This window comes from Temnothorax longispinosus, chromosome 6 (assembly GCF_030848805.1).
Source record: "Temnothorax longispinosus isolate EJ_2023e chromosome 6, Tlon_JGU_v1, whole genome shotgun sequence".
Classification (NCBI taxonomy): Eukaryota; Metazoa; Arthropoda; class Insecta; order Hymenoptera; family Formicidae; genus Temnothorax; species Temnothorax longispinosus.
In genome coordinates this window covers 6,469,547-6,490,746 of record NC_092363.1, presented here as the reverse complement: position 1 = coordinate 6,490,746, position 21,200 = coordinate 6,469,547, and the positions used below count along the sequence as shown (strand labels likewise).

Below are 21,200 nucleotides of genomic sequence, written 5' to 3'. Positions count from 1 at the left end.
TTTACGCTCTGTAAGTGCCGGGGTTTTTCAAAAACGAAATATGCGAGAATAAAGTAAGACTTATTGAACGTACATGTTTTACGTATAATATTTCTCCTTTGTGATCCGTACGACGTGCCAATAGCGTTCAACGAGGCGTAACGTTAGCGACAACTGCTGTATTGACAATACTCTTTTCCATGCGGTGGCTCTCGTTACAATTGCGCTTACATTACACGCTATTACGTCTATAGCTGTATCGGCACAGGTGCACAGGTGCAATTGAAATAAGCGAGTGCTATCAGCGCTGTCGCCATGCGACGCGAATACATTTTTATCTGCAACTTAACGTGCCTTCTTTTCTTCTTGCTTTCCGAACAACTTTTCGCGAACGGTAAGTTTAATCCAAATTTAAGCAAAATTCCATGGACCTTTATACACTTTGCTTTCTTTCTTCGAAAAATTACGATAACTTGCGACAGGAGAATCGGGAAGTGATTATTCGAAAGGATGCGCCTATCTACGTTGTGAGAACGGTAGCCAATGCGTGAAACGACGGTTTTGGTGCAAGGATCCACCCTGCCCCGGCATGTTGTATTGCTCTAAGTCGAGAAAAGGTAAAGTTCGAGGAGAATGTGTCGATAGATCAGCTTCGTTTTCTGTCAGATGGAAATTTGTCTACTTTCCACTTCAATATCCTCTTCTTTTGAACATTTCCATATCCTTTTTAATTAATTTAAAATATTTTGCATTCATTATATTTGTATGCAATAATATATTTGTACAAGTATAGAGAAAGAGAGATGCTTGGATGAAGGTTTACTTATTTTTAGAATCGTTGAAGGGACCACAAACATGCGACACCGTTCGTTGCAGCAAGGGACACATATGTATCGTTAAAGTGCGAGGATGTCATTGGGATGGGAGTAATTAACACCTATTAACAAAATAATTATACCTATATTTTTTTTAGAAATGCAGATAATACATTTTTAAAACTTTCTCAGAGTGCAAGCAACAATTAGCGCGTTGCGTATCGGAGAAAGAGTATCACGAGGGTGCAGCTTCCTGCGCCGGCTCTGAGTGTCCGTCGGGAAAAAGTTGCATTTTGCGAGAAACGTATTGCGTTAATCCACCCTGCAAACTTATCAGAAGTTGCGAAAATGCGGAAGGTCACATCAAGCAAAAAGATAATTAATTTAATTAATTCTCACTCAATCTTTTCACGTATTTTCTCACACAGGTTTTTACGCACATTCAAAACTATTTAAATATTATTATAAAATATATATTTAAGATATTAATTATTAAATATTAATATTAATTATTATCTAGTAATAATTTTAAATTAATAAAAACATTGAAAAATACCCGATCTCTAAGTTCACACATGTCACAAAATTGTTAAATTTGCACGTAACGAAGACAAATTGCTTGCAGACGTGCAAACTTGGTTCGACACATGCAAAGGTTTGAACTGCGCCTCGGAATATGAGTGTTTCTTGCGAAGACCAGAAAACAATTGTCTCGATTCGTGGTGTACGCACACACCTGATTGCACGCTCACCCTCGGTCCGTTCGTAATAAAATAATAAAATTATTCACGCATTTGCGAAAATAGTGACTCAATATAATTTCTTCATTCCATAGAAGACGAGCTAATCAGCAAGTATTGCTACGGTTGGATCTGTCCGCCAGGGCAAAAATGCGTAGTGCGAATTGTAGATTCGTGTAAGGGTTTTAACTGCACCATCGAGCGATCGTGCCGCGCATCTTCAGTCTCGTCTGCCAAACGCAACACGAACAGTGAGGTATCTTGTTTTTTTTTTAACTCAAAGAATCGTTGTAAGACGCGCGAGATTCGCTATTAATTCTAAGGAGCAAATTAATTTTGCGAAAAGAATTTGCAAAGGATATTATATGATCAAATTAACACATTCACCGCCAAGCGTATTTTAGTTGGCGATTTTCCATTCATGTCGATTAAATGGTTAAAAAAAAAAAACAATAAAATATTTAATTTCTAATATTAAGTTGAACAAAAATATGATATTTATTTGACTGTCACCTCGTGACGGTCACCGGTGACTGACCGGCAGCGTAAACGGAAAGTTCAATGTCGGTCACTGACGCGGCGGTGAATGTGTTAACTTATTTTTCTCTTGTGTTTCGACGATAATTTTTCCGATAAAATAAACTCGCGAGTTCACTAAAAATATAGACTACTTAAGGAGACTCTGACAGAAACAAATGTAGATCGCCGAGCAACCTCCAGCCAGAAGAACCTTAGTGCAAACCGAGAGAGAGCTGATTCGACAGGAACTGGAGAGAAGAACGAACACGCAGACGAATTATCCAATCACAGGAAAAAAGGTGGAGGATTTTCTTATGTGGGCGAGTTGAAGATTACAGAGAATTTCAAGTTTCGAAATTTAAAGACTCGTTTATGATTTCAGCCGACTTTAGGGACTTCAACGTTGAAAGAAAATATACGTCACACAACTCCTACGTAAATTGAGGATTTTTCATTAATACTAATAAATTAATATTTTAAGAACATGATTATTAAGATTATTCTTTTTACACAGAAAGTATAAGATAGAAATCTCGCTGACTCCTCAGCAAAGCGCAACAACGAAATCAAATTTAATCATAGAATCTTTGGAATCATCAACAAACGAACCATATTCAACGTTGCCTCATCCTCAATCTCGACTGAATTACGATAAACCCTCGACGATCGAGGAAGGCACAGTTTTCCAGGTATTAATAGACATTCTTTTATTATTGTTAATAGACATTGTTTTCGGAATCAGCTACTCAGACATCGAAATCCATTCTCTATGGCCGGTATTCATAGTCGGATTTTATTTCAAGACCGTCTTTAAGTAATGTCTTAAATTGCTAATACGGTCATTTGATTTGCTGGACGGAGTCTGCTTAAGACTGCTTTTGACCAGACTTAAGATGATCTTAGATATAAGATCCGACTATCAATACCGCCCTATATCACTCCTGAATTCTCTGATTCGTCTAAGAGCTCAACTTTTCCGGCAATTTTGCCCACTGATGAGAATACCAAGCCAACCATGTCGCGTGACATGGAGAGATTAGAAGCGACGAAGATCTACATAGCGACCGACGACACGTTGCCCCTTCCCGTGATGTTGGAACACATTAACTTTCTTGGGCAAGGTTATCCAATCTGGATAAAGAACGATCCGTATCGTTCATTAGAAGTGAAGGACGAAAACGGATGGAGGTACCAAGCGCCACAAGAACCGTACAAGATTTTATTGCCGCCGTACGAGCCGGTGATCCTCGTCGAAGATGCGAGGAGACGAGGACAATTTTTACCATTCTTCAATGACGCGCTCGACCACCTTTTTAATGAGGCAGCTTTAATATCTTTAACAGAAACAACACCTACAGGTATGTTAGCTGGAATTATACTCTGATCAACGAATGACGTATGGCAGGAACTTAAGAAAAACCTCGAAAAAGCTTGGGCTGAAATACTCGGTGTACCATAAAACTCTTTAAGGATAAATTCGTGATGCACAATTTAAAGTAATTTTTTAAATATTTCATACTCGCGGTATAATCAAGTCACTCAGTTTTCTTTAATCCAAATTTATTTAAATTATTTAAATAACACGGCTTATATATTTCTTCTTTAATCCTGTGTATAAATGTTACTGTTTTAGATATTGGAGATACGAGGATGGATAGTACCTCGACAATTGCAGACGATAAGATTGCTAATTATACAAATGGTTCGACGATTGTCGAGATAGAAAACATCGAGAAGAATAATTCTAATGACTCATCCGACGATCGTGCGAGTTTTCCAGCGATAGAAAAGACAAATACTGCTCCGCCGAGTATTCGCGACAAAGAACTAGACAATTATTATGACGTGAGTACGCTTCGAAGGATTTCAAATGTTTGGTTTGTACCTTCAGTGAATAGAATTGGTACGGTAATTGTTTATTCCATTATATTCGAACCATGCAGAACTACGAGTGGCAACCGTGGTATATGATGCACGATTATCTGGAACGAAACGAGCCGCAATCAAGCGAGCAAGGATCCAAATCAAGCATCGCTGATCTCGCAACGGGTGATTCTTGTAAGAATGATTCTGATAACGTCACGTTAGTTCGCATAAAAGTAATGCAAGACGACGGAAATGAGACTAATTTAATAGCGATTGTACGATATGATATAATACAAAAAAAATTTCGAAGCTCTGCAATGTAGCAAAAAATACAGTAATAACAAACGCAAGGAAACAAAAATGAGAATAATTTAATTGAGCGATTGTACGATATGATATAATACAAAAAAATGTCTGTAATGTAGCAAAAAAAGACACAGATTTAATCATATACGTGCGATTACAATCTCTAGCCTCGGTGCAACGCGTTATTGATATTTCCAGGTAAAAATAATACGTTGGCCGACGTAGAAACGTCCACGCGAAGCCAAATTACGGGCGAGAAGAGGAGCCGAGTTTCTGAAACGCGATATGTAGACGGGCGCAATAAAAATCTTGCGACACTCAGTCCACCTGCTTCAACGGGGCAAAGTGATTACAGCGCGCGGGACGAGAAACTCCACGGTCTTGCAAATTACCCTTATGACACGATATCCGTTTACGACGTTGGCAAATCGAGTCGCGAACACGGTGGATCTTCTTCGAGGCAAATCTCCGAACGTTTCGTCGAACGTCGGAAAGGAAATCAGGTATGCGCAAACGAACTCGCGCGAACGACGTCTCAACGTCTTCATCTTGTTCTGGATGACTTGTGAAACCGGTTCCGAATTTCGGTTTCAGCGCGATACTCCGATCACGTTTCCTTTCGGCCAATTACCCGGCGGCCGAGCGAACGTACAGTAACGTTCTCCTACGAGGCATCGCCTCATTACACCCGTAACAATAATATGAGAAGCAAGCGGCTGAGCGCGGTGTGTACGACGAACATTCCTCTGCAGTCACGAGAGCTATGACAACATCGGCGGCATCGAAAATGACGGGATCGTGATGGGAAACGATACCGTTTCTAATCGAGTGCAAAATTTATGGGTTTTTATTACCTCCTTGTCGTCGCCTTTCCTTTTCCTTCCCATGGCGTGATTTTAGACACGAAATTGTTCGTTTGTAAATCGCTTCCGCGGTTGTTAGCCTGGGGGTAGAGTAAATATACAATGGCAGTGAGAAATTGCGGCATTTCGCGCACTTTCGAGAACGGTGTTGGTCTGTGTGTCCGCGGGAAATGAATTTATCCCTCACTCGAATATCGTTTCTCTTCGCGTTTAAATCGTATTAGACGAGTTAACTAAATATATTTTTCTTAACTTTATATTCTTTTCCGATGTTTCTGCATATTTAACTTGAAATTCCCTTCGGGTAATATGTGCCGTATTGACAATTATATTATATTAAATAAAACAATTACCTAATTCAATTTACCATGATACTTATGCCTCAATAATTGCTTAATTTGAAACAGTATATTCTGTCATAAGCAACTATTCTTAGGACGTGATAATTTAATTGCAACGAACGACGGTCAGCGGTTTATAATGACAGTATATTACGCAGAATTTCTTTGTCATTAAGAGATCTTCAGAAGAGAGTCCGTAATAATTTAATTAGTGCCTGCCAGCTTCTCCACCGGTACATCTGCACCGTGAAATTTCCTTATGACGCGATCTGGTCGCACGTGAATTCCCGAAACTGCTCCTGCGAGTGCGAAGCAGAAGAGAGAAGGTAGGAAAGTGGTGGAAGTTGTCGAATATTACCACGGCGATGGGGAATGGTACCGGTCTAGTCGGCCGTTGATCGCGGTACCGCGAGCTACGCTACTCTCTCGTGCGTCTTTTCCGCGCTGCACTGCGGCGGCCCTAGTCGAGCAATTATCTTTCGAAGGATACGGGGTGACCATCCTCGAAAGGTAAGTTCCTTGCCTTTTTACCTTTACTCTAGCACTTGGTAAGAACTGCCAGGCCTTGAAACCGGTGTCATTTCGGCGAGTCGAGATTTGTGTACCGGAGATGATCTCTCTGTATCTTTTCACTCGTGACAGTGAAATCGAGACGGTTGATGCGACCTGCAATTTTCATATTCATGAAACATAAGCATAAATGATTATTAACGAAAGTTTAATCGATTTTTTATTTATTTTTTTATTAACACTGTTATTGTTAAGAGAGAAAAAGAGAAGGAGAAGAAGGGAAAAAGGGAGACAAAAAATTAGTTATTTTAAATTATTTAGTTTGTTTCTAGCTTTTGTCAGTTAAGTTTAGTTTAATTAATCATTATTTAAATTAATAAATTAATTTTGATGTTTTTATATGATTACAGTTGTATAAAATGAAATACTATGCAAGTTAAGATAAATTCTACTAGGTAATATTTATTAAAAGTCCTGACGACTATATAATTATTTCCGCGCGATATGTGTGCGGAGAAATATGAAAATTTCTGTTAGCGGATTAACGAGTCGATAAACATCTATCACCCGGAGAAAGAAACGTGGTACATAATCTTATAAAAATACGTGCATTTATAAATACATAAGTGCTCGCATATTTGCATCTGACGGGAGAATATGAGTGAAAGGCATATCTGAGCTGCGTCTTCTTGTCTCTAATGTGTATTACACACGATTGACGCGTTTCTGCCACTATTAGGAATTGTGTCCCTATGTGTAATATAATTAATTACTTATTGAATAAACACCGGGATAGATGCAGGATTAATTCGCTATCCGCATAATCGTGTACCTTGGCATTAAGCGTTGTCAGGTCGACCTACCTTTCCCTTGAAACGCTACAATCGTCACCGTATCGACATGCACGGTGTCTTCTTCTCGTAGAACATGCATAATTCGTCTCTCGAGCCTATCGGCAGGACATGATATCCACTTGCAAGTCCTTGAGAGACATATCAGCGCCTGTAAAGATCAATTAAATTACGTGAGAGATATAACGCGTAACGCGATAATTCTTCGTTTTGAGCCGCGCGTTGTTTCGCGCAGAGGCACGATTGTATATGATTATGAAAAAAAAAATTAATAACGAGCTGTGGAAACGGTAATTTGGTCTAATGAAATCGTAAGAGCCTTGGAGTTCACGAAAATTATAAAGAACGCAATCATAATTGTTCAATACCTGGCAGCCTTGCACGCCTACGTTCATTAAAAAGCAATTAGGCAGATATCCGGCCGTACATAGAAGAGAATAATTCTTAATTGTATTGATTCATGGTGAAATTCGTCATTACCGAATATCCCGTAATTATGGGGAAATAAGGTTGTCCGAAAGAATTGGACGTTGAGATCATCTTGCACGTAACGTATTGCGTAATCAAATTATTACTACATCAGATATGCGTATAATATGATGAACCAGATATGGGAACGAGATATACGTATGATATGGTGAACATAGGGAAACAGATGAAATTGACATGGAAAATCACGCCAGGAAATATGTAACGCGGCGTGTAATATCTACATTTTCACGCTCGAAGATCGAGAAGCGTACAGTAATTTGCGGAAAACGATACTTTGCAGCGATTGCGTTGTTAACGTTAAGCATTTTTAAGTTACATAAATTCCAATTAACACCCTCTCAGGTGCTGTGCGAACAAACATTATCGGCGGTCAAACTGTAAACTGTTACGCGATTGATTGTTGCGTATAACGGATGTCGGATAACAAATACACGAGTGACAATTAGAAAAATGCGAAACGTCAGTCAACGTTCACGCGAGACAGTCTCAAGTGGTTACAAAGGATCAAACCATTTATAAATCATAAGTATAATATAATATTATAAATGCGTTATAAATAATTGTTTTCTCACCACCTCTATTTTTCTATTTTTTAAATTCTTAGAGATAAGAATGTTTAAAAACCTTGAAGATAGGTCAGAAAAAATATTCAGAGGTCAATTACAGATATCATCGGTAATAAACGAAGCGCGATGAGAAATCTCTGAGAAGAAAGAAAAAGAGAGAGAGAGAGACAGAGAGAAAGGTCTCGTTTCGTTATTGTACACATCCAAGTATTGCGATAATTTGCGTAAAATGGGAAGCGAGGCGCGTTCTTCGGGATTGCTGGGATTACGAGCGGGCAATTTCTCAATGGTCCGTTGATGCTCGTACGCACGCCCGCATGCACGCACGTACGCACGGCGAAAAGAGTTGCGCAAAATATTTCCACTCATACTTCCATCACTCTAAACGATCGAAAATTACCTCCTTTATCGAGATTTTCCATTTCGAGCAAAAGATATCCAGCGGGCTTGGACGGTGGATTAATCAGGAAGAGCATTAACGTCGAGTGTGTAAAATAAATAACAGGTGTCTAATTATAATTAAACAGGTATGTCAACCGTTCCGTTTTGAAAGTGGTATAAATATAGCCAAGTAAATAATATAATAATATATCGCTAAAGTTGACATATCTTATTTTATCATTTATGTCAACATTCCACTGAAATTTAAAGTGTTATAAAATTAATTACGCTTCGTTCAAGTAAATATTTTATACAAATGCGGTTCAGGAATATTATTAATTATTATATAGCATGATCTGCATAAGTCATCAGCATTTCCGACATTTTCAATATCCGGATTTCACTGAACGATTATTATTATTATTACAATTATCTTTGATAGAATATACAAATAAGACGAGCTTCCTCGTTCCCCAGTTTAATCGAGCTTTATTACATTCCGCCAGTGCGGAGGTACATTATGATACTTTAGCACGTAATCGCAGGAGCCCGAATTCGCCTACAGCTGTACGCTGTACGCTGTACGTCTCTCGAGCGTGTACGCTCCTTCGCAAAGCCTCAACACCGTTACGTTCACTGACCGAGAACCGCGCACTGTCTCGCCGTCGATTACGAAAGTCAGTGCTATTTTACAGCTTCTCCTTCTGTTTCCTTACCTCCTCATCGTGTTGTGTCACGTACATCCGTGCGATACAACACGTCGGATCTAGTTTCGTTGATAAGGACCGTGTCTCAAGATCCGTCGCTCGTTAAAAATCCACCTACAATAGATTTTTCGACGCATATATATAAGAATTGATCTGTCAACGCGAAAAGTCCAGCTTTACCTTTCTCCTTAATTAGTTAAAAAATTCCTGCAGGGAATTCTTATCTATCTAGGAATCGGAAAATATATAATTCGCGTATCTTTGAAATATAATAAAGCCAATTACAGATCTAGATACCATCGACCTTGGTATCTAGACCTTTCCCTTGTCAATGAAGAGCCAATGTGCGGCGTATTACTCTCATAGACCTTTTTTTCCTGCATATCTCTTATCCCCGCCGTCAAGCCGAAATTTGGAGCGTCGCATGAATGCATTCCTACGTGTACAATCGTTCCGCTTCACTCGCGGGCTCGCGGTATTAGACATTCGGCGCGTTACGCCTCGCGCGATTATGTATCCGACTGTGAGAAATGTCGGAAGAGGAAACACGCGGTGTAAAAAAAAAAGTTTCACCGCTACACTCGCGCATGCATACTTACAAGCTGGTGTGCATACCGCCGCACGAGAGACGCAGTCGTGTTGCATTGTATAGAAAGCACGTGCTGCGTCGTGAGGTCGCGAGGGCGCCGCCTCTCGCGATCGTCGGCAGAGCTGAATGAATTTACGGTTGGACACTCTATTACGGGGCTGTTACACGTTCGTTACGACGACGACGACGATAACGGCGACGTCGGTATGCGCACTCTCACTCTCGTTTCGGGCTTTTGTTCTCCACGGAGCTTGGAGCTCCGCTTCATGGTCCGCCGGCGATGCACCGGATCGAAGATAAACGCGCTCTCGGCGGAGCCGTTGCACCGATGCATGACCGGTTTAAGGGATATTGTTTAGATGCCTCGGCTCCTTTGCCGAATGAAAATATTACTTTCGCAGATCGCACGCTTTGCCTCTCAAGCGAGCAATTAAAGAGCACTGAAGACTATAACAAAGGGAGAGCGGCTAAAGTCATGACTTGTCGCCAAGAAACGATCCTTTTAATCCGCATAATCATATTGTAATAAAAACCGATTACAATTACCGTTATCTTTGCGGTATAAGAAGACGTAATGATTATCGCGTAATTTACGTAATCACAGTAATACGCGTAAATTAAATGATCGCGCATCTCTGCGGTCAGTTAATTGTGCAGCTTGCAGAGGCGTTCTCAAATAAAATACGTTCTCCTTGGAATCGACACGCGACGATTTGACAAAGACCTTTCCCTGTCGATATATACGTTATTTATTGTTCGTATAAAAGAACGTTTTATACGAGAACGCTCGATTTCGATTAGATCCGTCAAAGTAAATCGTTGTGTCTTGAGGTGAGCCTCTCGGCTCTCGGTGTTGCGGCGCAATAGAGTCGCGCGATTTGCGCCGAGTTATTACTCACACGGTGAAAAACAACGGAAACGTTTCTGTTCCAGATGAGCTGCAATTGTCCATTAATCACGTCCGCAGGACCCACTTTGGCCTCGACATGCGGCGGCTCGTCCTTCATGCTCTTCATGGGGCTGCTCGAAGTCTTCCTGCGTAGCCAATGCGACCTCGAGGACCCGTGCAACCGACCTGCACCACCGAGCAGTGTCAATACGAGGTAAATTTCATACAAAGACCGTTGTGAACGAGGTGATCGTTAAATTCGAATATGTGGGTCACGGGTAAACGGAGAAGGATCTGATCGACTCCGCCTTTAACGCCGATTTCTTTCGAGTCTTTCGTCGATTGCGCGATAACGGCAATCAATTCGCCGGGAGTTGTTATCCGCGTGTAGATGTACGAGAAATAAATGACGTGTTTATCGATCATTTGTGCGACAATCAGTAGGCGCATTAACGATATCAACGACATCGATGAAGGAAAATAAAAAGAACTCGTCGGAGATTAGGAACGGTATCTATCTCTCGGGAGTTCGTAAATGTTGAAAACGTTCATAAATCTCATGACCTGAGTCACGACTGTCCGCTGGATCGTCAACTTGTCCGACTATCTTAATTATCAGTGATCAGCCTGGATAACGGGAACACGCGAGCTTATAGGGAACTCGCCAAAGCGGTTTCCTTGTTTTCGTCTAATCATTGCTTGATCGTTTGACCGAGGTCGCGAGATACGGTCGCGAGGACGAGCCCAACATCCCGGTTTCCTTATCTTCGCGCGACCGGTTACGTCGCATTGTGCGCGCGCGCTGGTTGTAATAACACGCGTCGCGCTTTTTCTCTCGCTCGTGCGTGTGAGATCTCCCGGGCCCACTTATCGACGGGAGAGATTTCTTCCGCGAAGGAGAAGAGAGCATCGTGCATCCGCGGGAAGCGTTCCGCGACGAATCCTAAATACGGTGTGCGATTGTGTCGCGAGACACACGTTACTCACGTAATACCGCAGGGATATCGTCTTATTGCCGGTGTGCGCCTCTCATTTCTCTCTTTCGTTGTCGCGGAAAGAAAACACGAGCATCCATGCACCGCCTCTATCCGCGAGATCGTAAGTGTACGCGCGTACGTAATACCGCGGGCTATTGTTCCGATGCATCTCTTCCGTTGCGTCACATCTGGTCGCTTCATCGACGCGCACTTGCGCTGCACGCACCGACGCGCGAAAGAATTGCGGGGAAGCTCTTAGAGAGGGGAAGAAGCTATGAAGAAAACGCGCTGAAAAGTATAAATGTAAAAATAAAATTATATTTTGAAACGCGCCTGATAAAATTTATTTCAATTTATTTAATTTTCAAGTTTATTTAATTTATTTATTTGGTCCTTGAACGCGCACACGGCGTTCCGCAGAGTCTTCTCTCCGTATTAAAATCTTCAAAATGCTACCCTTTATGCCTTGATTGCATGGTTTAATATTCGAATGTAACAAGCTTAAAAAAGAAACTTTTTGTTAAACGATACTTCGTCGTTTTATTCTATCACGTTCCGTCCTATCACGCGCGAAGGACGCAAAATGATCTGTGAAACCGCGACCGTCAACAAGAAAGGGAGAAAAAGAAAAAGAACGGAGTGCCGGTGTGCCGTGAAGTTTATTACGTGTCATACGGAAACCCGTTTGACGAAGATGGAAACAGGTTTGATAGTGTGTTTCGACCTGTCTTATATACGCCGCCGGCAATTAGACAAACCTGAGTCATTTGGCATATATATTCCAGTGAATTTACATATACGTATGAGAAACATTGTTTATCTATATGCATTCTTGTTCATTGGTGATTTTCTAATATTGGATTTTGATAGCAACGTAGTTGCTACATATAAGACAAACTGATGTAAGGCGTATTGCGCTTTGCATCACACACGTGTCTCATGATACATTCATTATTCGCATGCTAAAGGAGACATTAATCAAAATGAATTAAAATAAGACATAAAAGATTCATATCTTTCGCAAGAAATGTATATGATATTCATTCGTTAACGATCAAAAAGCGTCAGCTTTAAAATAAAGTGTCTTTTTACTAATCGCTACTCTTACTAAAAAAAAAAGAAAATGTCAATAAAATGTTAACTGTTCCTTAAATTGCATTTTTACGAACTTTACCCTTCAACATTTACAAAGCACGTGCCTCTCAGCGACTTTAAGGAGAAATCGATTAGCAAGAATAAGCAGAGCTCCGAGGGGAAGAGCGGATCATCGGAGAGACCCTATTATAAAATCACGTGTGCGCCATTCTAGCAAGTCCCGCGCGTAAAAGTATGTCATTGTCCCCCGTAGAGTATATATACGGATACGGGCACGCCGTGGCATTCAGCTGAGAGCATATACCACGGACACTTACGATCGTCCCAGGCAACCTCCTGAGAAACCCGCCTTTCGCCCGATGCCGATATTATAGTCAGGCGTAGCTAGAAGGGAAAGGGTGCACCCAATACGGAGGGGCCTGGTGGGACGCAAAATCGATCGAATTTGCCAACGTCCATGATGTAACAATCATTAGCTTACTAGGCGAATTAAGAATTGAATTTAATAGATTAATTAAAAACGTCAGAACGTGGCTTATTAAATTATTAATTATGCACTGATAAATCATTGATGTAATTGCTCAATTAAAAATGGAGAAGGAGACTTAATGTGAGAGAGCAAATAATTTAATTTAACAGTTGAATTTAAATTTTCATTTCTCCCTTCGTAATAATCTCTCTTCGCTGTCCCTGTAACCCGGTTTCTAATTCGTAAGACGGTAAGAAGATCGCTTAATAACACGACTCCGCTAATTAACGTGCCTTTCGTAAACGAGCGTACGTCGTAAATCGTCGGAAACCGAGCAATCTTCCGCGCCAACACGACATTCTTGCTTTCGAAATGTCGTGTCTTCCAGATTAATGTGAGGTAAGTACCGAATTCTGGTTGAGAAAAAAATTCGCATACGCTAAACGTTCTCAGCCACTTCGTCGCTCTTCATTCATCGCAAGGTCGATGATCCAGCGCAATGATTAAACGCAAAAACTGATGTACGCGATGTACGTGTACGATGGAAAACCAAACGAGACATTGGACATTTCTTTAATTATTTTCGAATAAACGCGATGTCACCCTTCTTTTTCTTCTTCTTCAGGTACGACTTCGTAGTGATCGGAGGCGGTAGCGCTGGTGCGACTGTCGCGGCCAGATTGTCGGAAGAGCCGAGATTTTCCGTATTGCTGTTGGAAGCTGGATTAGACGAGCCGACGGGCACCCAGATACCCTCGTTCTTCTTCAATTTCATCGGCAGTGAGATCGATTGGCAATACACCACCGAGAGCGAGGATGAAGCTTGCTTGAACAAGGAGCACAGAAAATGTTACTGGCCTAGAGGAAAGGTATGTAGAATTAAGTATGAAAGAAAAAAAGAGAGAGGGAGAGGGAGAAACTGCTGGTGTTAATTCTTCTAATTAGTACCAATTAAACTCTCCACTTAAATTATATCACGATTTAAAGTTGACAATTCAATGTTTTTATTTTTAAAAACCTTAAGTATTTCATGTAATTATAGGAAACATAAAAAATTAATGAATTTTATAATCTAATCAGTAAGGTCTTAAAATAAATTCACTAGTTTTAATTTAAAATTAGCGAGTTTTGATACTTGTTTGTGAGGTATCCATACGAAGCTGCAGTATGAAACTAGATAATGTAAAACTTGAATCCGCAGGTCCTCGGCGGTACGAGCGTCATGAATGGGATGACGTATATGAGAGGATCGCGCAAGGATTACGACGACTGGGCCAGGCTGGGCAACGTCGGATGGTCCTATCGCGACGTCCTTCCATATTTTATACGGAGCGAGGATAATCAGCAAGTGAACAGCATGGATTACGGTTATCACGGGGTCGGTGGGCCGCTCACGGTCATGCAGTTTCCTTATCACCCGCCGTTGAGCTTCGCTCTGCTGGAGGCCGGCAAGGAACTGGGTATGTGTAGTCGAGCGAGGCTCATCGAGCGACCAGATGACCTTTACTCCTACGTCTATCAGGATTAACCAAGAGATCCGAGACTTGGATTGCTTTTGTCTCACTCTTTCCCAACCTTGCTTCTATCTGTATCAGGATACGACACGGTTGATCTGAATGGACGGACCCACACCGGCTTCGCCATAGCGCAGACCACGTCCAGAAATGGCTCGCGGCTCTCTACGGCGCGCGCCTTCCTACGTCCCGCCCGGAATCGGCCGAATCTCCACATAATGCTGAACTCGACGGCGACGAGGATCCTATTCGACAAGGATAACAGGGCGGTCGGCGTCGAGTTCCTTCATGACGGAATGATGAAACACGTGTCGGTGGCGAAAGAGGTGGTCGTGAGCGGAGGTAATTCCAATTGAGATAACGAACGCTTCGTCGGCTTCGTGTGTAATTTAAACCGGGCGCAAGTCAGGCAAATCTCTGTGGACTTCTCGTGGAGCGCTCGAACACATTCTGGGTTCTGTCTTATCTTCGTCCGCGTAGGGAAGCTGAAGAGGAGCAACTATACATTTCTATTCATGTCGAGAGGATGTCGTACATATAGAAATCTTTGTTTAGAAACACCACACGCTCTCCACACACACACGCACACACAGAGTCAGTCTTAATTACTCATCCTTCCACAAATTCTCTCGAGGGGTAGTAATCGATTTCTCCCGAACAATACGGATTGCGCGTTTTGCGATGTCCTTGGGGTACTAAGCTTCAGTAACGTTAAAGCGATAGAAGATAAATACACGCCGATAAATTCCTTATCTTCAGAAATTCAAAAACTTACGGTAGATGAAGAAATGATTTTTCCATTTTTAAATCTTTATAAATTGATTTCATAGATTTAATTAAATAAATACGTTATCTTTTAATGTCCACAATATTATCCAGTGGCAAGACCTGTACGATTTATCATATACTTAGCGTTACCTATCGTGCGCACAGATCTCCGCAATGAAATTGTGTGTTTAGGTGCCGTTAACTCGCCGCAAATCCTCTTAAACAGTGGCATAGGACCTCGCGAGGAGCTCAATGCGGTGGGTGTGCCAGTTGTCCGTGATCTCCCGGGTGTCGGCAAAAATCTTCACAATCATGTCGCCTACTCGCTGATCTTCACCATCAACGATACCGATACCACTCCTCTCAATTGGGCGACCGCCATGGAGTACTTGCTCTTCAGGGACGGGCTGATGTCTGGCACAGGTGAGATAGACTGTTCTAAACGTTTACTTGAAAATTTTTCAATGTAAAAATGAAACGAGGGAGAGAGAGAGAGAGAGAGAGAGAGAGGTAAAGAAGTATGTATCTAAAATTGATTTGCTTACAATATTTTCAAGAAGAAGAATTATTTAACTTCTTAAAAGACAGTTAAGGTTTGGTGGAGAAAACGTCAAATCGCGAAAAGATTGTTAGCTTCGTATCCTGTCAGTATTTTTAGTCAACAAGTATAAAACTATCATTGACTCGTTATTACATTGGAAGGATCGAGACTTGAGATCGAGACTCCCGCTCTAGGGGGAAATTGCAATTTCATTGATCGGGGCAGCGCGGTCGTGTTAAAGTACCGGCCCGTTTCTCCTTCCTGTTTACCATGTCGAAGGATGTTGCATCTCGGAGCGTTAATTTGCGGGTTTCGTGCGCGAGCAGTGAAAGTGTATTATTGCACAATGGTCACGTTCCTGGGTTCTGTCGACCCCGCGATTACGTGACTTATCCGGGCCGACAGATCTATTTACCGTCGTCCGAATTGCGGGCCAACTTAAAGCCGGTCGAGTCGTCGCTTCGCGCGCGGCACTCGTGCCTACTCTCCTTTTACGATTTGTCAATGCGAATTATCCGGCGATCCCTGTTCTATTCCTCGTTGTTTCGCACACTCTCTATACATTATCGATGTCACGAATATTATTTCCCACGCGTTGTTCTATGATCCGAAGAAGGGACAAGGGACTGAGAAACATTATGATGAAAGAATAAAACGCGTATAGAAATATTTAGTAACATTAAAAATTATTTTAGCGACGTGAAAACAATTACCCGACACAACTGTTAGACATGTCAACAGCTAATAATCTTATTGCAATAATATTTATTTAAGTGCGATAATTTATGAGACTATCATGATTGATGCAGCAGCAGTCTAATATTTACATTCATCTTCTCATAGATTAATATTAACAACTCATTCACGCTGAACAACCCCGTCATTGACCTTTCTACAAATTACATTTGCATTTCCATTTACATTATAAGCTAAATTATATCGCGTGTTAGTAAAAATGTGGTTAAAAAGAACTTTATATATGTATATATGAAAGAACAAAAGAAGTTATGCGCGAGAAAGTTTGTTCGGGATCGTTATTTCGTACGATCTGTACGATCGTCTAATTAATTTTCGCGCTCAATTACAGATGCCGATCAGGCGGCATCAACCTCGCACTCCGCTCGCGTACCTTATTCCGATCCTTATTAATCGAAAGCAGCAGGGCAACTGTTGGAAAAATAAAGCGAGCACGTAGCTTCGCGTCGGGAATTCGTCCGAGTAAATTGCTCGGGAATTTATGTAGATACGTACTCCGGTCTTCGTGTGCTGTATCCCTTTCACGAGACTAACTCGATCATAACCCAGAGCGCTTTTTAAGGTATCCGGCACGACCGGTAGCCCCGAGCCGTGCTGGTTTTTAACGAGCGTCACCTCCGGGGCTGAACTCCTTCACGTCTGAGACTCGCGTCTCTCTCTCTTCTCCCTGCACGAAACGTCGCCGCTGGCGTGGCGAGACGTTGTAATGGGCCACAGTGCTCTCGCTAAAATGCAGCTCGCAAAATCGCTTCTCTTGACATCGGCCGCGCGAATCAGTTATGCGATGCGGTTCGATTAAATTACATAAGAGTAACGAACGCGGTCAGAATGAATTATAAGGGTGTTGCAGAAACGTCCATTGCATTTTGGTCGGTTTGAAATACTGGTGTTTCGAATTTCGCTTGAAAGCGAAGTTGATTGGATCAGATCAATGACTGAATTTTTTTCATTTATTAATCAAATTTAAATTAATAAATTTCTAAAAAATACAACAGATTGCTTGACGCATCAGTTATTGTTGTAAATTGAATATTCGACTGCAAAAATATTCCTTTCAATGATGTGGAATTCTTGACGATCACATTGTGATCGTTACACATATCACATCATAAAATTATTTACAATCATACATATAGTAAATTAACAATATCACTAAATTTTTGGATACGAGATGAGACAGGATATACTTAGCGTTGCGTTGATCCAGGAATATCCGAGGTGACGGCAATGATAAACACTAAGTATGCGGATCCGAGGGAGGATCATCCCGACGTGCAGCTAATCTTTGGCGGTTTCCTGGCCGATTGCGCGGAGACTGGTATGGTGGGCGAAAAGAAGGGTACGAACCGCAGCATCTACGTCATCCCGACTATCCTGCATCCGAAGAGTCGCGGTTATCTGCGCTTGCGAAACAACGATCCTCTCTCGAAACCGCTGATCTACCCTAAATACCTGACTCATCCTGACGATGTGGCCGCTCTCGTAGAGGCTGTTAAGTTTAGCATCCGATTATCGGAGACCCAGGCGCTCAAAAGGTATACGAACTTTCCTCGACGGCTTTCCTGTAATGAACGCAGAAATTATATCATTAAAAAAAATAAGATAGAAAGTAGCAAATATATCTTTTTTTTGCTATTATTTCTATATTTTCTGAATGTCTTATTTAATTCCATTTTGAACAATTTATTACTTACTTGCATTAAATTTTAGGATAAAATTCTGTTTATAATTTTACATGCGGTGCATCTTGACGTATGTGTATATTTTAATATACATTTTATATATCTGTGTATTTTAATTCTTCGCAAATGTTTTTCGGCAACCTAAAAATATAAAAAAAATATAAATATTCTGACGCGAATAATAGGTCGTGTGAAGCGAGCTTTACTCAAATAAATAAAATGTTTCTTCTTTTAACATGGTTGATTATTTTTATTATAAACAAAGATGACTTAAAAATCTTGATTTGTTCTTACGCTGATATCGTGGAAATCCTTTTCAGGTACGGTTTCGAGCTGGACCGAATTCCCGTAAAGAACTGCGAGCACCTCAAGTTCGGTTGCGACGCTTACTGGGAGTGCGCGGTTCGTCATGACACAGCGCCCGAGAATCATCAGGCGGGATCCTGCAAAATGGGACCGCCAGACGATCCACTGGCCGTGATTGACAATCAATTGCGAGTTAGAGGGGTGCGTGGTGTAAGAGTGGCCGACACGAGCATCATGCCGAAGGTGACGTCTGGCAACACGAATGCACCGGCAATCATGATCGGTATGTAAATCTTTTTTTTTTCTTTCCATTTTGTCTTTTTATATCTGTATGTGTACACGTGTGTTGTTACAGGTGAAAGAGCGGCAGATTTTATCAAGAAGACCTGGATCGGTTGACCCAAAATTGTTTAATCAAACGATCCGATTACACCGTCCTATCAATATTTCGCTAAGGACATTGTGTTTCCCACACAGATAACTAACTGAGAGAAATGAAAAGAAAAAGTAAAGAAGTTTGGAAAACGTAGAATGTTTATATAAGGAATCGAAAAAATATATAAAATTATTCTTAGATAAGTAATGTAAAAATCAAGTGGAATACGCGCGCGCGCACGCGTGTATTCCACTTCTCTTGCGGATTGTATTGCTTCGAATTTCCCACCGTAGATGAGAAATATAAATTTTACATAACACAAGTTTGTATCCTCCTGACAATTTTATAAAATTTTTTATTATTAATTAATTAGCTTAATTAAGAGATATTATTTGATGTATTATTATTATTATACTATTTAAAAGCGTATATTTGTTTGAATAAGTTATGTAATTTATCTGATCCATCGAGGACGATAATTCTTTAGCAAAATCTTTATAATTTTACTAAAAAAAGAAATCATGTTACACTTTTTCCTAGTTACATGACAATTTGGAATTTACTTTAGACTCATTTGATGATGTATCGTATGTATGTTTAAGTTCGTTTCGTAGTAATTTTCCGAAGATTGTATCACCCAAACCAAACGGGTCTATTAAGCGCGGAATTTTTAATGAGCAAATCGTCCGATTGCGATCTTCCTCTGCATTTCCACCGAGAGTAAATAGAGTAAGAAACTTCGTTGTACTGTAAATAGTACATTGCCGCAGTGTATTCTACGAATCACTCGTAATAATGTACAAAAATAAAACATATTTTCGTGGATACCTCATATCTCTTTTGAAATGTATCATCAATTTGAAATATCCTTTCCTCTTTAACAAATAACAATTCAAATAATAATTCCTACATTTTCCTCGTTTTAGATTTGAAAATGTCAAGAGTCAATCGCTATATCGTTAACTAACTAAACTCATTGCTCCTATCAAGTGGCCAATTTAATGAGAATGATAATCACCAGCACGAATTAATCGACAATAATTATCGGTGTACGATCATTCTATTATATATTTATATATTGTCTATGTCAGGTATGGTCAACTTCGAGCTCCGAAGCTACGACACTTCGCCCTTTTCGTTTACAAAGAATGGGAAAAAGGGCTTTTTTACCTATATACAAAATAAATCATCCGCTGAATGAAATGAATTGTGCCCGCTCAACTTTATTTAGCGGAGAAACCTTTTTTTCGTTCTCCACAAATGGAAAAGGAGAAATATCGTAGCTCCGGAATCCGAAGGTCGAAGTTGACCAGGCCTGGTCTATATACATATAGGGGAGACCGAAACACCGTGAGCCACGGGGTACCATGTATCATTGACTGTTTAGGGTAATCCAGAATGTTTAGGTTGATTCAACTATAAGTATCATGTGACGGTTATTTCGTTGCCCATACTTCGTATCTAGGTGGTAGTCATCAAAGTCTGTAGTCTCGAGACGCACGTGACATAAATGGTTTTCGTGATGCGTAAATAACTTTTTAACCGTTTAGAAATGTTTTAATATTGTTTTTGTAGTAAAATATATGCACGTGCTAAAAATTAAGTGTAACTTTCTAGCATCTCTTGACATTTTACTATAGATAATCATGTATCATTTATTTTTTTTTATTACGTTTCACCGTTCTATATTATGTGCATTTGGGGCACTATGGGATACCATTCAACACTGATAATGAGAGCGCGCGCAGGTCGTACCTGTCGAAAATAGTTTTCTTCGTCAAAAACGAATCACACACAAAAGGCTTCTAACAATAGGTCAGAAAACCCTTACGGTCAATGCTCAGTAGCTACTTACCTGAAAACCATTTAGAGGTTTTCAGCGTAAAGAAATTGTCCCAGAAATTGTAATATCAAAAACACGCAGTGGTACTCATACATTGTTGGATTATATCAATAAAAATGGGAAAGGAAGATTTTCTATAAAAAATATGTTGTACTTATATATATGTATACGTATGTTTGTACATATGAGAAGCACAAGTACATTTTTGCTTCCTAGAGGAAGCTTTGTGATGGTGAAAAAAAAATTTGTGTGTGTGTGTGTGTGTGTGTGTATTATAATTCTTAATCACGATTATATATTAATATATAATAATGAGATCAAATATTCTTAATTTAGAATTTCTTTCACATCGAAGCACATCGAGACTCGTGGCAATGCAGCGTGCTCGGCAGCAAGGGTTCATCCATTAAGCAAGAAAAATCAAGAAGCATTTTTTTTTTTTTATTCAATATAAAGAAA

The 21,200-nt window shown here is 40.5% G+C and overlaps 2 protein-coding genes across 3 annotated transcripts; both read left to right on the top strand.

Moving 5' to 3' along the window:
• Nucleotides 1-106: 106 nt before the first annotated feature.
• LOC139814151 (uncharacterized) lies at nt 107-5,954 on the top strand. Its single transcript, XM_071780221.1, has 14 exons — nt 107-373; nt 462-596; nt 813-905; nt 987-1,151; nt 1,420-1,551; nt 1,630-1,790; nt 2,236-2,352; nt 2,436-2,488; nt 2,568-2,742; nt 3,018-3,411; nt 3,687-3,898; nt 3,997-4,111; nt 4,424-4,728; nt 4,820-5,954. Exons 1-14 carry the CDS (start codon nt 295-297, stop codon nt 4,880-4,882), a joined length of 2,199 nt encoding a protein of 732 aa, XP_071636322.1. The 5' UTR covers nt 107-294; the 3' UTR covers nt 4,883-5,954.
• On the top strand, nt 5,828-19,748 carry LOC139814153 (glucose dehydrogenase [FAD, quinone]). Of its 2 annotated transcripts, none has more exons than XM_071780223.1 (9): nt 5,828-5,939; nt 10,459-10,628; nt 13,581-13,824; nt 14,157-14,415; nt 14,551-14,811; nt 15,430-15,660; nt 17,742-18,069; nt 18,537-18,805; nt 18,878-19,748. In XM_071780223.1, exons 2-9 carry the CDS (start codon nt 10,459-10,461, stop codon nt 18,919-18,921), a joined length of 1,806 nt encoding a protein of 601 aa, XP_071636324.1. In that variant the 5' UTR covers nt 5,828-5,939; the 3' UTR covers nt 18,922-19,748. The 2 variants fall into 2 exon arrangements, with proteins under 2 accessions (XP_071636324.1, XP_071636325.1); XM_071780224.1 differs by lacking the exon at nt 5,828-5,939 and adding an exon at nt 10,335-10,356.
• Nucleotides 19,749-21,200: the final 1,452 nt, after the last annotated feature.

Excerpts from the sequence above, each read along its gene's own strand:
- LOC139814151 (XM_071780221.1), top strand. The coding sequence starts at position 295 with ATGCGACGCGAATACATTTTTATCTGCAACTTAACGTGCCTTCTTTTC. Across the intron at positions 2,353-2,435 it reads ATCCAATCACAGGAAAAAAG|CCGACTTTAGGGACTTCAAC; the intron begins GTGGAGGATTTT and ends TTATGATTTCAG. Across the intron at positions 3,412-3,686 it reads AACAGAAACAACACCTACAG|ATATTGGAGATACGAGGATG; the intron begins GTATGTTAGCTG and ends TTACTGTTTTAG.
- LOC139814153 (XM_071780223.1), top strand. The coding sequence starts at position 10,459 with ATGAGCTGCAATTGTCCATTAATCACGTCCGCAGGACCCACTTTGGCC. Across the intron at positions 15,661-17,741 it reads CGGGCTGATGTCTGGCACAG|GAATATCCGAGGTGACGGCA; the intron begins GTGAGATAGACT and ends GCGTTGATCCAG. Across the intron at positions 18,070-18,536 it reads GAGACCCAGGCGCTCAAAAG|GTACGGTTTCGAGCTGGACC; the intron begins GTATACGAACTT and ends AATCCTTTTCAG.